The sequence below is a fragment of the Sus scrofa genome, chromosome 6 (genome assembly GCF_000003025.6).
Source record: "Sus scrofa isolate TJ Tabasco breed Duroc chromosome 6, Sscrofa11.1, whole genome shotgun sequence".
In the NCBI taxonomy this organism is placed as follows: domain Eukaryota; kingdom Metazoa; phylum Chordata; class Mammalia; order Artiodactyla; family Suidae; genus Sus; species Sus scrofa.
The window spans coordinates 53,604,945-53,619,905 of NC_010448.4; the positions used below are offsets into that span (position 1 = coordinate 53,604,945).

Sequence of the window (14,961 nt, forward strand, 5' to 3'; positions counted from 1 at the left end):
GGACATTCCTTGATAAACCGGCATCTCTGCCCTCAAACCCTCTGGCCAATTAAGCCACCCCGGTGCCTTCCCCAGTTCTCTTGATAGCTAACCACTCCACTACTAGTCATCCCAATCTGAACTTCTCTTAACTGCTTTTTTTTTTTTTTTTTTTTTTTTTAGGGCCGCACCAGTGGCACATGGAAGTCGGGAGGCTGGGGGTCACATTGAAGCTGGAGCCGCACATCTACACCACAGCCACAGCAACGCAGGATCTGAGCTGCATCTGCAACCTATACCACAGCTCATGGCAACGCGGGATCCTTAACCCACTGATCGAGGCCAGGGATCGAACCTGTGTGCTCATGGATGCTAGTCAGGTTCGTTAACTACTGAGCCACAACAGGAAATTCTTACAGTCAAAATTTTACAAAAGGAGGCTGTTGAACTAGACGACCCGTTCTCCGTTTCCACTTAATGGACTTAAAAGTGAGAAAAACTCGGAGGGTGTGCAATGAACTCTTTATTTGGAGAACTTTGCGTTCCGGAGTGATCTGCTCCGGACCGAGGGGAGGAGGAATGTGTCTTTCCCAGCACAGTTCAGGGTCAGGATGCGAGGGGTGGAACCAATTTCCCTTCTACCAGAGGGAAACTCCCTGAGCAGCCCAGGGCAGACAGACGCAGAGGCAGGGGGCTGCCAGGAATGGCTTGGCAGTGACCCTGGCTGAGCTGAGGATTTGAAGAGGCGGGTCCTCTCTCTCTGCTGCATGATGTCACTTCCAGGAGGATTAAGCCCCTGGGGGATCAGCCAGCTCTAAACCTTAATAATCCAGATTTGTGATTTAATTCAGTGGGCTGAGTATTTGACACAAGGAGAAGGACAGAGGAGGCCAGAGAGATAAAAACAGACTGGGCTTCCAGGAAATCAGGGAAAGGGGGGTGAGGCTTTTTTTTTTTTAGGGCTGCACCTGCAGCATATGGAAGTTCCCAGGCTAAGGGTCAAATCGGAGCTGCAGCTGCTGGCCCACACCACAGCCACAGCCACACCAGATTCAAGCCACGTCTGCAACCTATACCACAGCTCATGGCAATGCCAGATCCTTAACCCACTGAGCGAGGCTGGGGATTGAACCCACATCCTCATGGATACCAGTCGGGTTCATAACCCGCTAAGCCACAACGGGAAGTCCCAGATGCTTCTTTGATTCATCACCTCCAAGCCCAGTCTTATCAAAAACCCCGTCTCCAGCTGTCTGATTGGCACACCTCCTTCTGCTGAGAGATGGAAGCTGAGGGGAATTTGAAGCAGTTGAAGCAAGAAGAGGGGAAGGGTGGATGCTGTGCTGAACCCTTGGAGTCTAACAGGAGAAAAGACTATTTTGACCCGGAGGAAGCTGGGGAAGAGATTGGCAGGTCATGAGGATTTAAGATTCTGTAAAGTCAAAAGATATCATTAAGGCGTTCCTACTGTGGCTCAGCAGGTTAAGAACCAAACACTGTCTCTCTGAGGATGAAGGTTCAATCCCTGGCCTTGCTCAGCGGGTTAAGGATCCAGCATTGCCATGAGCTGTGGTGCAGGTCCCTAATCCGGCTCGGATCCTGTGTTGCTGTGGCTGTGGTGTAGGCCGGCAGCCGCAGCTCTGGTTGGACCCCTAGCCTGGGAACCTCCATGTGCTGTAGGTGCAGCCATTAAAAAAAAAAAAAAAAAAAAAAAAGCCTTTGGAATTTGGGGAGCAGCAACTAGACCCCAGTGCCGTTCACGTTTCCACGCACAGACTCTCCCTTCTTCATCTAGTTCTAGAGATGTGACCCCTGATCCCAGCCGGCAAAGCTATCACTTTTGGCCCAACCTCAGCCCCCGGCGCTGCAAGGCTGTCTCCACACAGCCTCCCACCCTCTCTCCTTGAAGGGCCCCTGGGGATTTGGTCCTCCCCCCGAGGCCGACCCCCGCTGACCAGGTAGAGAGTGACCGGGATTCCAGAACCTCCTCAGCGAGACATCATCTTCACAAACTCTGCAAAGGAAAATTCCCGGTGAGGCACCCGTGTGTCACAGCAACTGCCCTTATTTTTTTAGCCCTTACTACGTGTCAGGAACCACTGGGGACCTTTTGGAAATTAGTTCCTTGACCCCTCGACCCCTTGATTTCCTCATCTACAAAATGGGACTCAGAAGGAGTTCCCGTCATGGCGCAGCGGAAACAAAACAGTCAAGGAATTCCCGCTGTGGCTCAGTGGTAATGAACCTGACTCGTATCCATGAGTTGGTGGGTTTGAGCCCTGGCCTTGCTCAGTGGGTTAAGGATTCAGCATTGTTGCTGTGAGCTGTGGTGTAGGTCACAGACGTGGCTCAGATCTGGGGTGGCTGTGGCTGTGGCTGTGGGGTAGGCTGGCAACTGCAGCTCCGATGCCACCCCTACCCTGGGAACCTCTATATGCTGCAGGGACAGCCCTAAAAAAAAAAAAAAAAAAAAGACACAGGCAATGTTCAATAGTCATTATGAGCATCTGATTTCATCTTTTCAACCGATCCTAGAGGGTAAGTACCATTTTACAGATCGGCAGACCAAGGCTGGTGAGGTTGACCAATACGCCGCAGGCCGTTTTTCGATGAATGGAGAGGCCTGGAATGAACACAGGTTGTACCTGCCTTTGCCCTGACTCAGGTCAGATGAACTTACTGGTCCCACCCAGGTCTCGAGGTCCCAATCTGTTCTTTCCTTGCCTGTGACGGGCTGAGGTTCTGTTTCCTCAAACCTCCCTACCTCTTCCAGCTCTTCATGGCTGCCCACTGTACCCCTGAGCCGGGCTAGATCCAGCAGGCATCCAGCAGACACTGGCTAAGATGCAGCAGGCAACAAACATCTACTAAGGTTGGGGATTATATAAGCAGAGCGGAGAGGGTTTAGAGAAGTTCCCTCACTGCCACCCAGGATTTCCCAGCAACTCAATTCAGCAAGGTGTGCAGTCCTAGAAAAACCCCTGCAAAGAGTGGTTGAGAATCCAGCATTGTCACTGCTACGGCTCTGGTCACTGCTGTGGCGTGAATTCGATCCCTGGTCTGGGAACTTCCGCATGCTGTGAGCACAGAAAAAAAAAAAAAAAATAGAAGAAGAAGAAGAAAAAGAAGTAAATCTACAGATAACAAAGCCAAAGAGGACGTGAAGAAAAGGGAACCCTCCTGCAGTGCTGGTGGGATTGTAAATTAGTACAACCACTATGGAAAATAGCATGGAGGTAACTCAGGAAACTAAATCTAGAACTACCGTTTGACCCAGCAATCTCATCTCCTGGGCATCTGTCCAGACAAAACTTTCATTGAAAAAGATACATGCACCCCTATGTTCACGGCAGCACTATCCACAATAGCCAAGACATGGAAACAACCTAAATGTCCAACGACAGATGAATGGATTAAGCAGATGTGGTACATACATACAATGGAATACTACTCAGCCATAAAAAAGAACGAAACCATGCCATTTGCAGCAACATGGTTGGAACTAGAGACTCTCACACTAAGTGCAGTAAGTCAGAAAGAGAAAGACAAATTCCATATGGTATCACTTACAGCTGCAATCTAATATATGGCACAAATGAACCTATCTACAGAAAAGAAATAAACTCATGGACATGGAGAATAGCCTTGTGGCTGCCAAGAGGGAGAGGGAGGGAGTGAGATGGACTGGGAGTTTGGGATTAATAGATGCAAACTATTGCACTTGGAATGTATAAGCAAAAGGGTCCTGCTGTCCAGAACAGAGAACCATACACAATCATTTGTGATGGAACATGATGGAAGATAATGTGAGAAAAAGAATATATATACATAACTGGGTCACTTTCTAAACCCACTGTCCTGGGCATCGAAACTGTGCCTCCACAGAGACAACGCCTGATCATTAACCTGCTGTGCCACAGTGGGAACTCCAATGCTGGATGCTTAACTGAGCCACAGAGACTGCATCATTACCCCCATTTTGCAGATGGGAAAACTGACCTTTAAAGAGAGTAGGTGACCAGGATACAGCCCAATAGTTAGTAAGAGACAATTCTGGGAGTTTGCTATGGTTGGTTTGGGTTGGGTCGGTCCCTGGCCCAGGAAATTCTGCATACCTCAGGCATGGCCAAAAAAAAAAAAAAAAGAGAGAGACAGGGGGACATAATCTTGAATTTGAACCCTGTGAGTCTGACCCCAGTGCTAACTAGTCTGCTCTCCTTTTTTTTTTTTTTTTTTTTTGTCTTTTTAGGGCTGCACCCGAGGCATATGGAGGTTCCCAGGTTAGGGGTCGAATTGGAGCTGTAGCCGCTGGCCTACACCACAGCCACAGCAACACCAGATCCAAGCCGCGTCTGCGACCTACACCACAGCTCCCAGCAGTGCCAGATCCTTAACCCACTGAGCAAGGCCAGGGATCGAAGCTGCATCCTCATGGATGCCAGTCAGGTTTGTTTCCGCTGAGCTGTGATGGGACCTCCTAGTCTGCTCCTCTTCTGATGGGACATCTTGCTCCTATGACAAAGGCGCCCAGTGAACAAGGAAGGGCTGAGAGAAGTGGCATCAGAATGGGCTTCGGGACAAGGGTTCCCAAGGAGGGGCCAGGTGCAGAAACGGGGAGAGGGGAGAGGCATGGCTCTTTGAAAGGAGATGGATGCAATAAAAACATCCAAAACCTAACCCCCTCCTCCACCCTCAAACCGGGGGAAGAGCGAGAAGGAATGGCTGACGTGGGGAGAGGGAGGTGGGTTCCCCAAAAGGCTGCTCCATTCAAGGTCACCTTCAAAGTCAACAGTGCCATCTCCGTTAACATCGGCCTCCTGGACCACCTCGGAGATCTCCTGGGAAGTGAGCTTGTCTCCCAGGAGCCTCTGCATGGCCTGCTGCAGCTCCCCCAGCGTGATCTCCCCGTCTCCGTTGGCGTCAAACTGAGTCGGAGCAGAGGGTATCATATAAGCAGCAGCAACAACAAGGATGACAGCAGGGTTTGCTGATCACTTACCGGGAGTCGAGAACACAGCTAAGAGCTCGTGGGCACCATCCGCTAAAAGTCAGCTCCTCGAAAGCAGGTTTTTTTTTTTTTTTTTTTTTTTTTTTTTTTTTTTTTGTCTTTTGTTGTTGTTGCTATTTCTTGGGCCGCTCCCGCGGCATATGGAGGTTCCCAGGCTAGGGGTTGAATTGGAGCTGTAGCCACCGGCCTACGCCAGAGCCACAGCAACGCAGGATCCAAGCCGCGTCTAAGCCGCGTCTGCAACCTACACCACAGCTCACGGCAACGCCGGATCGTTAACCCACTGAGCAAGGGCAGGGACCGAACCCGCAACCTCATGGTTCCTAGTCGGATTCGTTAACCACTGTGCCACGACGGGAACTCCGAAAGCAGGTTTAAGGAGTCTTGTTCCTTGTTCCACATTTAGCTCGCCTGGTGCTGCACCCCTTTCACTGAGCTACTAGAAAGAAAGTCTTTTTTTTTTTTTTTTTTTTTTTGCTTTTTAGGGCCCCACTTGCAGCGTTTGGAGGTTCCCAGGCTAGAGGTCCAATCGGAGCTACAGCTGCGGCCTACACCCACAGCCACAGCAATGTAGGATCTAAGTCGCATCTGCTCACAGCAACACCAGATCCTTAACCCACTGAGCAAGGCCAGGGATCGAACTCGAAACCTCATGGTTCCTAGTTGGATTCATTTCTGCTGCGCCACGACGGGAACTCCCCTAGAAAGTCTTTTACGTTCTGGGTCCAAACCTACTTGGGAACCAGCTGTCCTTCCCTTGCTGTGCTGCAGCTAACCTGCCTGGGTTATGGCCACAGCTTCCTAGTTGGTGTTCTGACTTCCACGGTGCTCCTATGTAATCTGTTCTCCACACATCAGGACTTCACATTCGTGTGCATTTAAAACACAGATCAGGGGCGCTCCTGCTGGGGCGCAATGGGATCAGCAGTGTCTTAGGAGCACTGGACCCCAGTTTGATCCCTGGCCCGGCACAGTGGGTTAAAGATCTGGTGTTGCCACAGCGGCAGCTCAGGCCACAACTCCAGCCTGGATCTGATCCCTGGCCCAGGAGCTCCATGTGCTGTGGGGTGGCCAAAATGAAAACAAAAAACAAAAAACACTGATCAGGAGTTCCCACTGTGGTACAACGGGATTGGCAGCATCTCTGCCGAACCAGGACGCAGATTTGATCCCCATCCTGGCACAGGGGGTTGTGTAGGTCGCAACTGCAGCTCAGATCTGATTCCTGGCCCAGGAACTCCATATGCCTTGATGTGGCCAAAAACTGAAACTAAAATAAAATGCAGGTCAGATCTTGTCCCTACCTGGCTTCGAAGTCCTCCAGGGGCTTCCTATCCCACTCATACTGAGATCCTGACAGTACTTGGTGACATGCAAACTCTTCTGGTGCTGGGTTCTGCTGAGACCTTGTTTATGTCCTGCTGCTCTCTCCAGCTCATGCTTCTCCAGCTCTCCAGGCTTCTTACTCTCCCTCAGCTCCCCCTTTCTGCCCGCTGCGTCCTAATCCTGGGCTGTGACTTCCCCTGGGGCAGTGCACCGTCCCACAGAAATACAACACGAACCTCATGGGTAGTTTGTTCTTTATTGGCTGCACCCATGGCAAGCAGAAGTTCCCAGGCCAGGGATCGAACCTGCGTCACAGCAGTGACCCAAGCTACAGCAGTGACCACAATGGATCCTTAACCTGCTGAGCCACCAGGGAACTCCCTTAGGGGTAATTTGCATTTTTCTAGCAGCCCCCACCCACCCACTTATTTGAAGGAGACAAGTGAAATTAATTTTTATAGTCAATTTTACTTCACCTAATATATCTAAAATATCATTTGAGCATGTAATAAGTTTAAAAAATATTAACGAGCAGTATGTTACATTCTTTTTCTGAGTACTGGATTTCATAAGACTTAGCATAATACCCTACTAATTACTTACTTAGTAAGTCCTTAGTGTAGTTAGTTAAGATACCCAGCTTCCAGGGGGACTTAAGCTAAGATACTAAGCCTTTTTTTTTTTTTTCCCCTCCTTGCCAGCAGCATGTGGACGTTTTAGGGATCGAACCTACACCACAGCAGTGACCCAACCTACTGCAGAGACAATGCCAGACCCTTCACCTGCTGTGCCACAAGGGAAGTCCTAAGATGCTAAGTCTCTCTCTCTCTTTTTTTTTTTTTTTTTTTTTGCTTTTTAGGGCCACACTTTCAGTGTTTGGAGGTTCCCAGTCTAGGGGTCAAATCAGAGCTACAGCTGCCGACCTATACCCACAGCCACAGCAATGTAGGATCTAAGTCACATCTGAGACCTACACCACAGCTCACAGCAACACCAGATCCTTAACCCACTGAGCAAGGCCAGGGATCAAACTCACAACCTTATGGTTACTGGTCGGATTTGTTTCTGCTGCACCACAACGGGAACTCCCCAAGATGCTACATCTTAACCCAGGGTGTATTCCACACTCACAGCACGTTTCAATTCAGACACAAACTGTTATCAGAAATCCCTGCATTTCGGTTTCATAAAATGCAAAGATGAAAAGGTAGATCCACATCCTCTAGTCATTCTGAGTGAAGATTTTCCAAGAATTGCACTGAGTATTCATTTTCAGATTTAAATGAATGGAAATTGCAGCCTATTGAGTATACGTGGAAAGTAACTGAATTGAAAGAGAGCAAAATGAAATACAATGAACAAGTCAGCCCCTCAGTCACTCGCGCTACATTTCAGGGCAGTGGTTACCACTGTGGACAGAGTATTTCCACGATCACGGGACGTGGAGGGCTTCCTGGGGTTTGGACCCCTGTTTGCCCGATTCTAAAGTCTTTCCTCCTAAACACTAGTTTTTTGTGTTTTTTTTTTTTTTTTTTTTTTTTTTTTTTTTTTGCCTCATGTTATTGAAAACTGAGTGAGGAAAGCAATTTATCCGGGTACCCAAGTGAATTTCAGCAAGCCCTGACCCCCCCCCACCCCCCGGCTCTTTTTTTAAATGGCCGCACCCTCGGCATCTGGAAGTTCCCAGGCCAGGGAGCGAATCCAAGCCACAGCGGCGACCTACACCACAGCTGCAAACATGCTGGATCCTTAACCCACTGTGCTGGGTGGAGGAGTGAACCAGTGCCACCAGAGCCAAGCCGGGTCACGAGCCCACTGCACCACTGCGGGAACCCTGGATCTCATCCTTTTAAGCATCTCTACAACGGGTGCATTCAACCAGATGCTGTCTTTCCACTCCCTTCTGGGGTCTCACAGTCTTGGATTCCTTCCTCCCATTACAAGCATGAAGGTTCGAGGTTCTAACGTGTTTTGTAGATTGCAGAATCTTTTTTTTTTTTTTTTTTTGCCCACCACTTTTTTGGCATTTTGAGTTCCCAGGCCAGAGATCAGATCCGAGCCACATTTGGGACCCATGCTGCAGCTGTGGCAAGGATTCTTTAAACCGTGGTGCTGGGCTGGGAATGGAACCCACATCCTGGCGCTGTAGAGATACCACCAATCCCATCCTGCCACAGCAGGAACTCCCAAATTGTAGGATCTTTTTTTCTTTTACTTTTTTTGCTTCTTAGGGCCACGCCCGCAGCATATGGAAGTTCCCAGGCTAGGGGCTGAATCAGAGCTATAGCCACTGGCCTACACCACAGCTACAGCAACACCAGATCTGAGCCGCGTTTGCGACCTACACCACGGCTCACGGCAACACCGGATCCTTAACCCACTGAGCGAGGCCAGGGATCAAACCCACATCCTCATGGATCCTAATCGGGTTCATTTCTGCTGTGGCACAACAGGAACTCCTAAACTGTAGGATCTTGATGAGACATGTGTATTCCCTGAGCTTCCGCTTCCTCATAGGCAGTACTGGGGTAAATGATTCCTTTTTCCTCTTGTTACTTGTGAGGACTAAGTTAGATAAAACATGCAGAGGGTCCACTGCAGGTGCTTGAAAGGTGCTATTTTACTTACACCATGGTTAGGAAAACCGTCGGCTTGGGTGGGTTCTGCCCACAGTCGGCACTGGTCACAGACCTCGAGGGTCTCCTCCAAGAACCTCCACGACATCACGAAGCTCTTAACTCACCTCCTTGAAGGCGTCGCGCATCTCCTGGACACCGATCATCCCAGCCGTCTCTGCCAGCAGTTTGGGGGTCATGAGTTCCACAAAGTCGTCGAAGTCCACGCGGCCGCCCACTGAGGACGGAAGAGGCGGATCTAGGGAGGTTCCGAGTCCCCTTGCCCTTCACCTCAGTTCAAGGAATAGACCTGCTCCAACCTCTCGACATTCTAGGAGCATCGTCCTCTCTCCGTGACCCCACGCCCTCTTGTCCCTCTCATCTGAACAGAAGTGGACAGGTGTGGAAGGGCAGACATAACGAACCCTTGGTGTGACCTTGAGACAATCTCGCCCTCTTTTTTTCTTCCCTTTTTTTAGGGCCGCACCTGCAGCATAGGGAAGTTGCTGGGCTAGGGGTCTAATCGGAGCTCTAGCTGCCAGCCTACGCCAGAGCCATAGCGACTTGGGATCCGAGCCGCATCTGCGACCTACACCACAGCTCACGGCAACGCCGAATCCTTAACCCACGGAGCAACGCCAGGGATGGAACCTACATCCTCTCAGACATTATGTCAGGTTCTTAAGCCACTAAGCCACAGTGGGAACTCTGAGGCAGTCTCTTAATTGGCTTTGATCTAGGTGCCCTCATTGGTAGATCTGGAGAAGGGATGGATGAATTAAATGAGCTCCAGATCCCTTCCAGATGTGAAGAGTACATTTCCTTGATAAATGCTGTTTATTCCATCACACTCTCAGAAGCAAGCCTGGCAGCAGTTTTATCCCGGCTTCCATCACAGAATCAGCTCTGGTCTCCACCTAAAAACCCATCCTGTTTGCACCATGATTCATCAACATTAGGCTCCCACTCCAAGTTTGTTTCCAGCATCAAATATAGCTCCAGGAGTTCCCATTATGGCTCAGCAGGTTAAGAACCCAACTCGTATCCATGACTATACTATATATACATGTAGTCTTGCGTTCCACTCATGAATCTTGGCAGTATTAATACCTACATTGAAGACGCATTTGCGAGAGGCTAAGCCTTTACCTATACTAACATCTTTATCCCTTCCTTTCTACAGTTCCACAAAGTGAGGAGTCATGTCACCCTCACTGGGTGGATGGGGAAACAGAGGAGGGGGCTCCTTCCACTTTTCAAAACGACTGCAATTAGTAAATAACAGAACCAGGACCTGAACCCAACTCTCCCTCTGAAAGGCACCCTTTTAAGCACTTCAAATGCTGCCTCCCTAAGTACGTCTGAACCGTCTTCTGCCAGACTTGCAGCCCCTCTTCCCTCCCGTCTCCAACTCTACTCTCAAGGTCTCTATCCTTCCTACTTCCTCCCTCAGCCCTCCCCTCGCCCCAGCCATTCCTCCCACTCCCAGGACTCACAGTTCATGCGGATTTGCTGGCCCAGTTCAATCAGTTCCATCTCCGTGGGCATGTAACCCATCGTCCTCATTAGATTCCCCAAATCCTTACAAGAGATGAACCCATCTCGGTCCTTGTCAAACTCAAGAAATGCTTCCCGGAGCTCTGAAAGTTAAGAGAGAAGAGCTTTGGGGGAACTTGAAACAGTCAATGGGGAAGCACAGCTTCCCTTAAACTATTAATGAAGGACTAACTCAAAAAAGAATACATAAAAAAAAAAAAACACAAGCAAAAACAGAAAGGAGTGATGTATGAAATGCGTTAGCAAGAAGAAGTCCTGAGACCACTAGATGACAGCACTGATGGCCTTCATATTCTTGGGTGAGGTTCTGGGGAACTTCGAAACCACCAGGAGACTAACAATTTTGGCCTCCTCCTAAAACTCCTATGTTGTTCTTGGGTCTCGGAGACACTGGGGGATGGGGACAGCTTCTGAACACTTTGGAAGGCACTGAAGCTGCCACCGAATTGCAGTTGAGCGGGAAGAGAGGGTGACATAAGGTTTTCACATTGAGGGATTTATACTGAGATGCACAAGGGAACAGAGAGGGGTAAGTGGGTGGATGGCAACAGGAGCGCGTTGGAGGGAGAGCGTTACCTTCAATCTCATCTGGTCCCAGCGGTCTTTCCTGGAAAGGAGGGCAGCAGGGAGGGGATTTGGAGAGAGGTGAGGGATTCCGTTCCATTCTCCGAACAAATCTTCTCTGTCCAAGGCGCTCCCCGTCCTTTCCCGGTCCCCCTTCCTCTGTGCTCCACTCTGTCTTGCTCCCATCTGCTGACTCCCATGCCGTGGCTATGCTCTTCCTCATTCCTTCACACATCCTCACCCCCATCCTTGAACCTTAGTCCCTTTCCTGCTGCCCTTCCCAGACAGACAGCCATCTGCTTGTGCTGAAAGGGATCTGGGAGGCCACGGAATTCAGTCCCCGCTTCTCTGGATGAAGAAAGCCAGGCTTTGAATCACAGCCATTTGATCCTGTTTCCGAGTGAGCGCTGACGGTACCAGGCTTCCACAACCATTGCATTTAAACTTCAGAACCACTCCAGGAGGGAGAGCCAAATCTTATTCCCATCTTAAGAGGAGGCCGAGGGACAGAGAGGTTAAGGAAGCTGCCTGAGGTCACCCAGCTCCTAAGTGGCAGATGCCCTCCCAAAGCAGTCACTTGAGGTCATGCAGCCAGTCAGGTGCATTGAGAATGGGTATTTGAATTCAGGGCTCCTGGCTGGGTCAGAATTCTTTCTACTCTATCTCATTGACTCTTTTCCTCTGTGCTTTCTCCTAGGGGCACCCAGGCATGATCGCTGCCAGCATGACCAACTCCTAAAAGCTTTCAGAATTTCCATTCGTGTTGCCACCACCCATGCCTGGACATACCTGCAGGGTCAGGCTTGGGTCCATGGCACTAGGGTCAGGGTTGGGTATATGGCACTCCACCTAGAAAACTCCATCAGCCTCTGGCCTCTTTCACCCTCCTATCTGCCTTTGTCCCGGGAGACCTCTCCCCAGCTTCTCTTTCTTACTCTCCCCTTCCCCTCAAATCTCTCTCTTTCTATCCCTCTCTCGATCTTAAAGACTAACAAAAGCATGCTCATTGGAAGCAGGTAGACCTGGCCCCGCCACATACTAACCATATAAGCTTAAAGCAAGGGACTTCATGATTCAGAGCCTTAGTTTTCCACATCCCTAAAATGGGAATGGAAGTATTATGGACCTTATGAGTCATTCTGAGGATTAAATGACATCAGAAGACAGAGCTCTTTGTACAAGTCTGGGCACACGGCAAAGACTGAATAAGTGGCAGCTACTGTCATCACGACCATCAAAACCATCATCTCCACCCACCGCCACCGCCACCATCCCCACTGCCACCGCCATCCCCATGGGGGTTCAAAGAAAAGGATGATGATAATGATCAACAATGACATCGTTTTATTTTCTATCTCCTTCTTCGTCTTCCATCTTTTGGTCCCAACTTCTGATTTCAGCCTCACCCGTATCACTGACCCACGTGTCCCCACCATGGTCCCTGGAGTTCCTCTCCCATCTCAGCTCATGCTCTTCCCATCTGCTCCCCCTCTCCTGCTGCACCTGCCCTGTCCCTCCTCTTCCCCGCATCCCTGCTCCCTTTGTCCTGCCCCCGACCCTTCCCCACCACCCCCCCACCTCACCCGCTGTTTCTCAGTGATGCCTTTTCTTAAGAAGATGCGCCCCCGACCCTTCCCCATTGCCCCCCCCCCCCCGCAACCTCACCCGCTGTTTCTCAGCGATGCCTTTTCTTAAGAAGATGCAGGCGGGGCCCATGGGAAACTGCATGGAGGGGGCACGACGGCTCACCAGGCGCCGATCGCAGGATGTTTCCCCTCTTTCCCGTCCTCTGTGTTGGCTCGGCCTCCTTCTCTCCACCACGCCTTCACCAGCTCTTCCCACCTCTCCTGACCTCTCCCTCAGTCACCTCGACTCCCTTAGAGCAGTGACAGCTGGGTCGGAATATCTTTCCCAGGATGGGGAGGGATCAGGGTTGTTCCTGCCTCCCCATCTGGCTTGGGGGAGACTGGAGGGGGAGCCAGTGTCAGCCTCTGACCTTTTATCCCCAGAATGGAATCAGAAGGATAGTTTCAAAAAAGGGGATTAGAGCAGAGGGCATCCATTCCTACAACGTTCCGGCAGGCACACTGTGTGATCGGTCTAAGCCCGACCTCCGTGCATGTGCAGATGGAGAGGACATGGCCCCTGGCTTCACGCTAATAAATCAGGAATGAGTGTAAATGAGCAGAATGCAAAAACCGTGGGACACCCTGACTTCAGGGATAGAGGGATGTAGTGGTTAAGAGGGTAGTATTTGCCCTCCCTCTGCTCACCTCTTCCCTTCGTTTCTTCCTGAATAATTCAAGTGGGAGGGGCAAGGCAGGTGTCTACCCTGGCGGGGTTGCTCAGAGCCCAAGGAGGCAACAGGGTGTCTGCACGGGATGTGGAGGGGACTAGAGGCCATCGGTGCGGGGTGCCAAAATTTAACTAGGGGTGCGAAGGGCCTCTCCACGGAGGGGCAGCTGTGCTGGGGTGGGGGGGTGGGGTGAGGGTGAACCCACAGAGGAGCAAGCAGCCTGGGGTGGATACTGGAGCTCGAGCAGAGTGACCAGGGTATTCGCCTGCAGGTATCACATCGCCTGGGGCAGGGTCTGTGCCGTCAGCATTGCGAGGAGGGTGCCCGCTCAGGGAGGCAGTGTGGTGTCGGGTGTTGATGCCACATCATGGCAAGAAAGGCGCCCCCACAGGGGTGGGATGGCCACGGAGAAGGGCGAGTGGTTGGTTACATGTAAGATTATATCAAGGATAAAAGGAATCAGCTTCCTCACTGGTGGAAAAGGTTCCTAATACAGAAAGGGGAAGAGGGAGAGGGAGCTCTCTGGTGCTGGGTTGGAATTGGAGGCACTGGGATACACTCGTGGGTTTCGGTACAGAGAGGGACACACGAATAACCAGCATGCTGGGGGGGAGGGACATCAGAACACATTCTCTAGTTCAGGGGACACAAGCGTGACACCCTTGCAACCCTGTGCCTCAGAGCCCTCATCTGTTCAAGGCGGGTAGTAAACGCACCTCATCAGTGGGGCTGTCACGAGGGTTGCAGGTGAGTGAAGATGTCCCTGCCTGGACCCAGCAGAGGGACAAAGCTGCTTGGGGAGTATGTGCACGGGGCCCAGAGGGGCGTGGGGAGTAAGAGTGGGTCCCCAGGAGCTCCTGTCGTGTCTTAGTGGTTAACGAATTCGATTAGGAACCATGAGGTTGTGGGTTCGATCCCTGGCCTTGCTCAGTGGGTTAAGGATCTGGTGTTGCTGTGAGCTGTGGTATGGGTTGCAGATGAGGCTCCGATCCGGCGTTGCTGTGGCTGTGGCGTAGGCCGGCAGCCACAGCTCTGATTCGACCCCTAGCCTGGGAACCTCCATATGCCACGGGAGCGGCCCAAGAAATGGCAAAAAGACCAAAAAAAGAGTGGGTCCCCAGCCCTGCTTCCCTTAGGAAGACCCAGTTCCAACCTAAGGGAACCACGGGGCTCCTTGCAGGGGTGGACAGTCACTGGGACCCTTGACACATGATTTTTAATGTCTAATCAAATATCTTGCCTTAAGTTTTTGAAGTTGGTATATGTGGATGTACATTAATTTGCCAGTCCTTCAAGGCAGAGCTCTTTTAACTATGAGAAACAGAGATCACAGTGGAATTTAGTTCTTTTTTCTCCCACATCCATCCCACCCCAGGACAAAAGGTCTGGTTAGGCAGCTGCTGCTCTTGGTTCACTGGTTGAGGCTTGTCAGGATGACTTTATCTGTGACTCTCCTGGCTCATTCCTCAGGATCACAAGATGGCAGCCCCAGCACCGACCATCACATCCACAGTCAGGGCAGGAAGAAAGGAGGGACTGCTGCAACCAGGTCTCCTTTTTGATCAGGAAAACCAGCATTGACTACGCACCAGGAGCTGTGCTATGGGCTGGGGATG

General features: G+C 50.8%; 1 protein-coding gene across 1 annotated transcript; it reads right to left on the minus strand.

Annotated features, from left to right (window-relative positions):
- Nucleotides 491-12,938, minus strand: CABP5 (calcium binding protein 5). The gene is made up of 7 exons (XM_013998554.2): nt 12,715-12,938; nt 11,062-11,092; nt 10,425-10,568; nt 9,057-9,166; nt 4,757-4,904; nt 1,935-1,993; nt 491-799 (listed from the first exon to the last, which is right to left on the minus strand). Exons 1-6 carry the CDS (start codon nt 12,775-12,777, stop codon nt 1,968-1,970), a joined length of 522 nt encoding a protein of 173 aa, XP_013854008.1. The 5' UTR covers nt 12,778-12,938; the 3' UTR covers nt 491-799; nt 1,935-1,967.

Bases quoted from the DNA above. Each gene is read 5' to 3' on its own strand.
- CABP5 (XM_013998554.2), bottom strand. From the start codon at position 12,777: ATGCAGTTTCCCATGGGCCCCGCCTGCATCTTCTTAAGAAAAGGCATC. The intron at 11,093-12,714 runs GTGAGGTTGCGG...CCTCCTTTCCAG, and splicing joins GCATCGCTGAGAAACAGCGG to GAAAGACCGCTGGGACCAGA. The intron at 4,905-9,056 runs GTGAGTTAAGAG...GCTCCGACTCAG, and splicing joins TGCGCGACGCCTTCAAGGAG to TTTGACGCCAACGGAGACGG.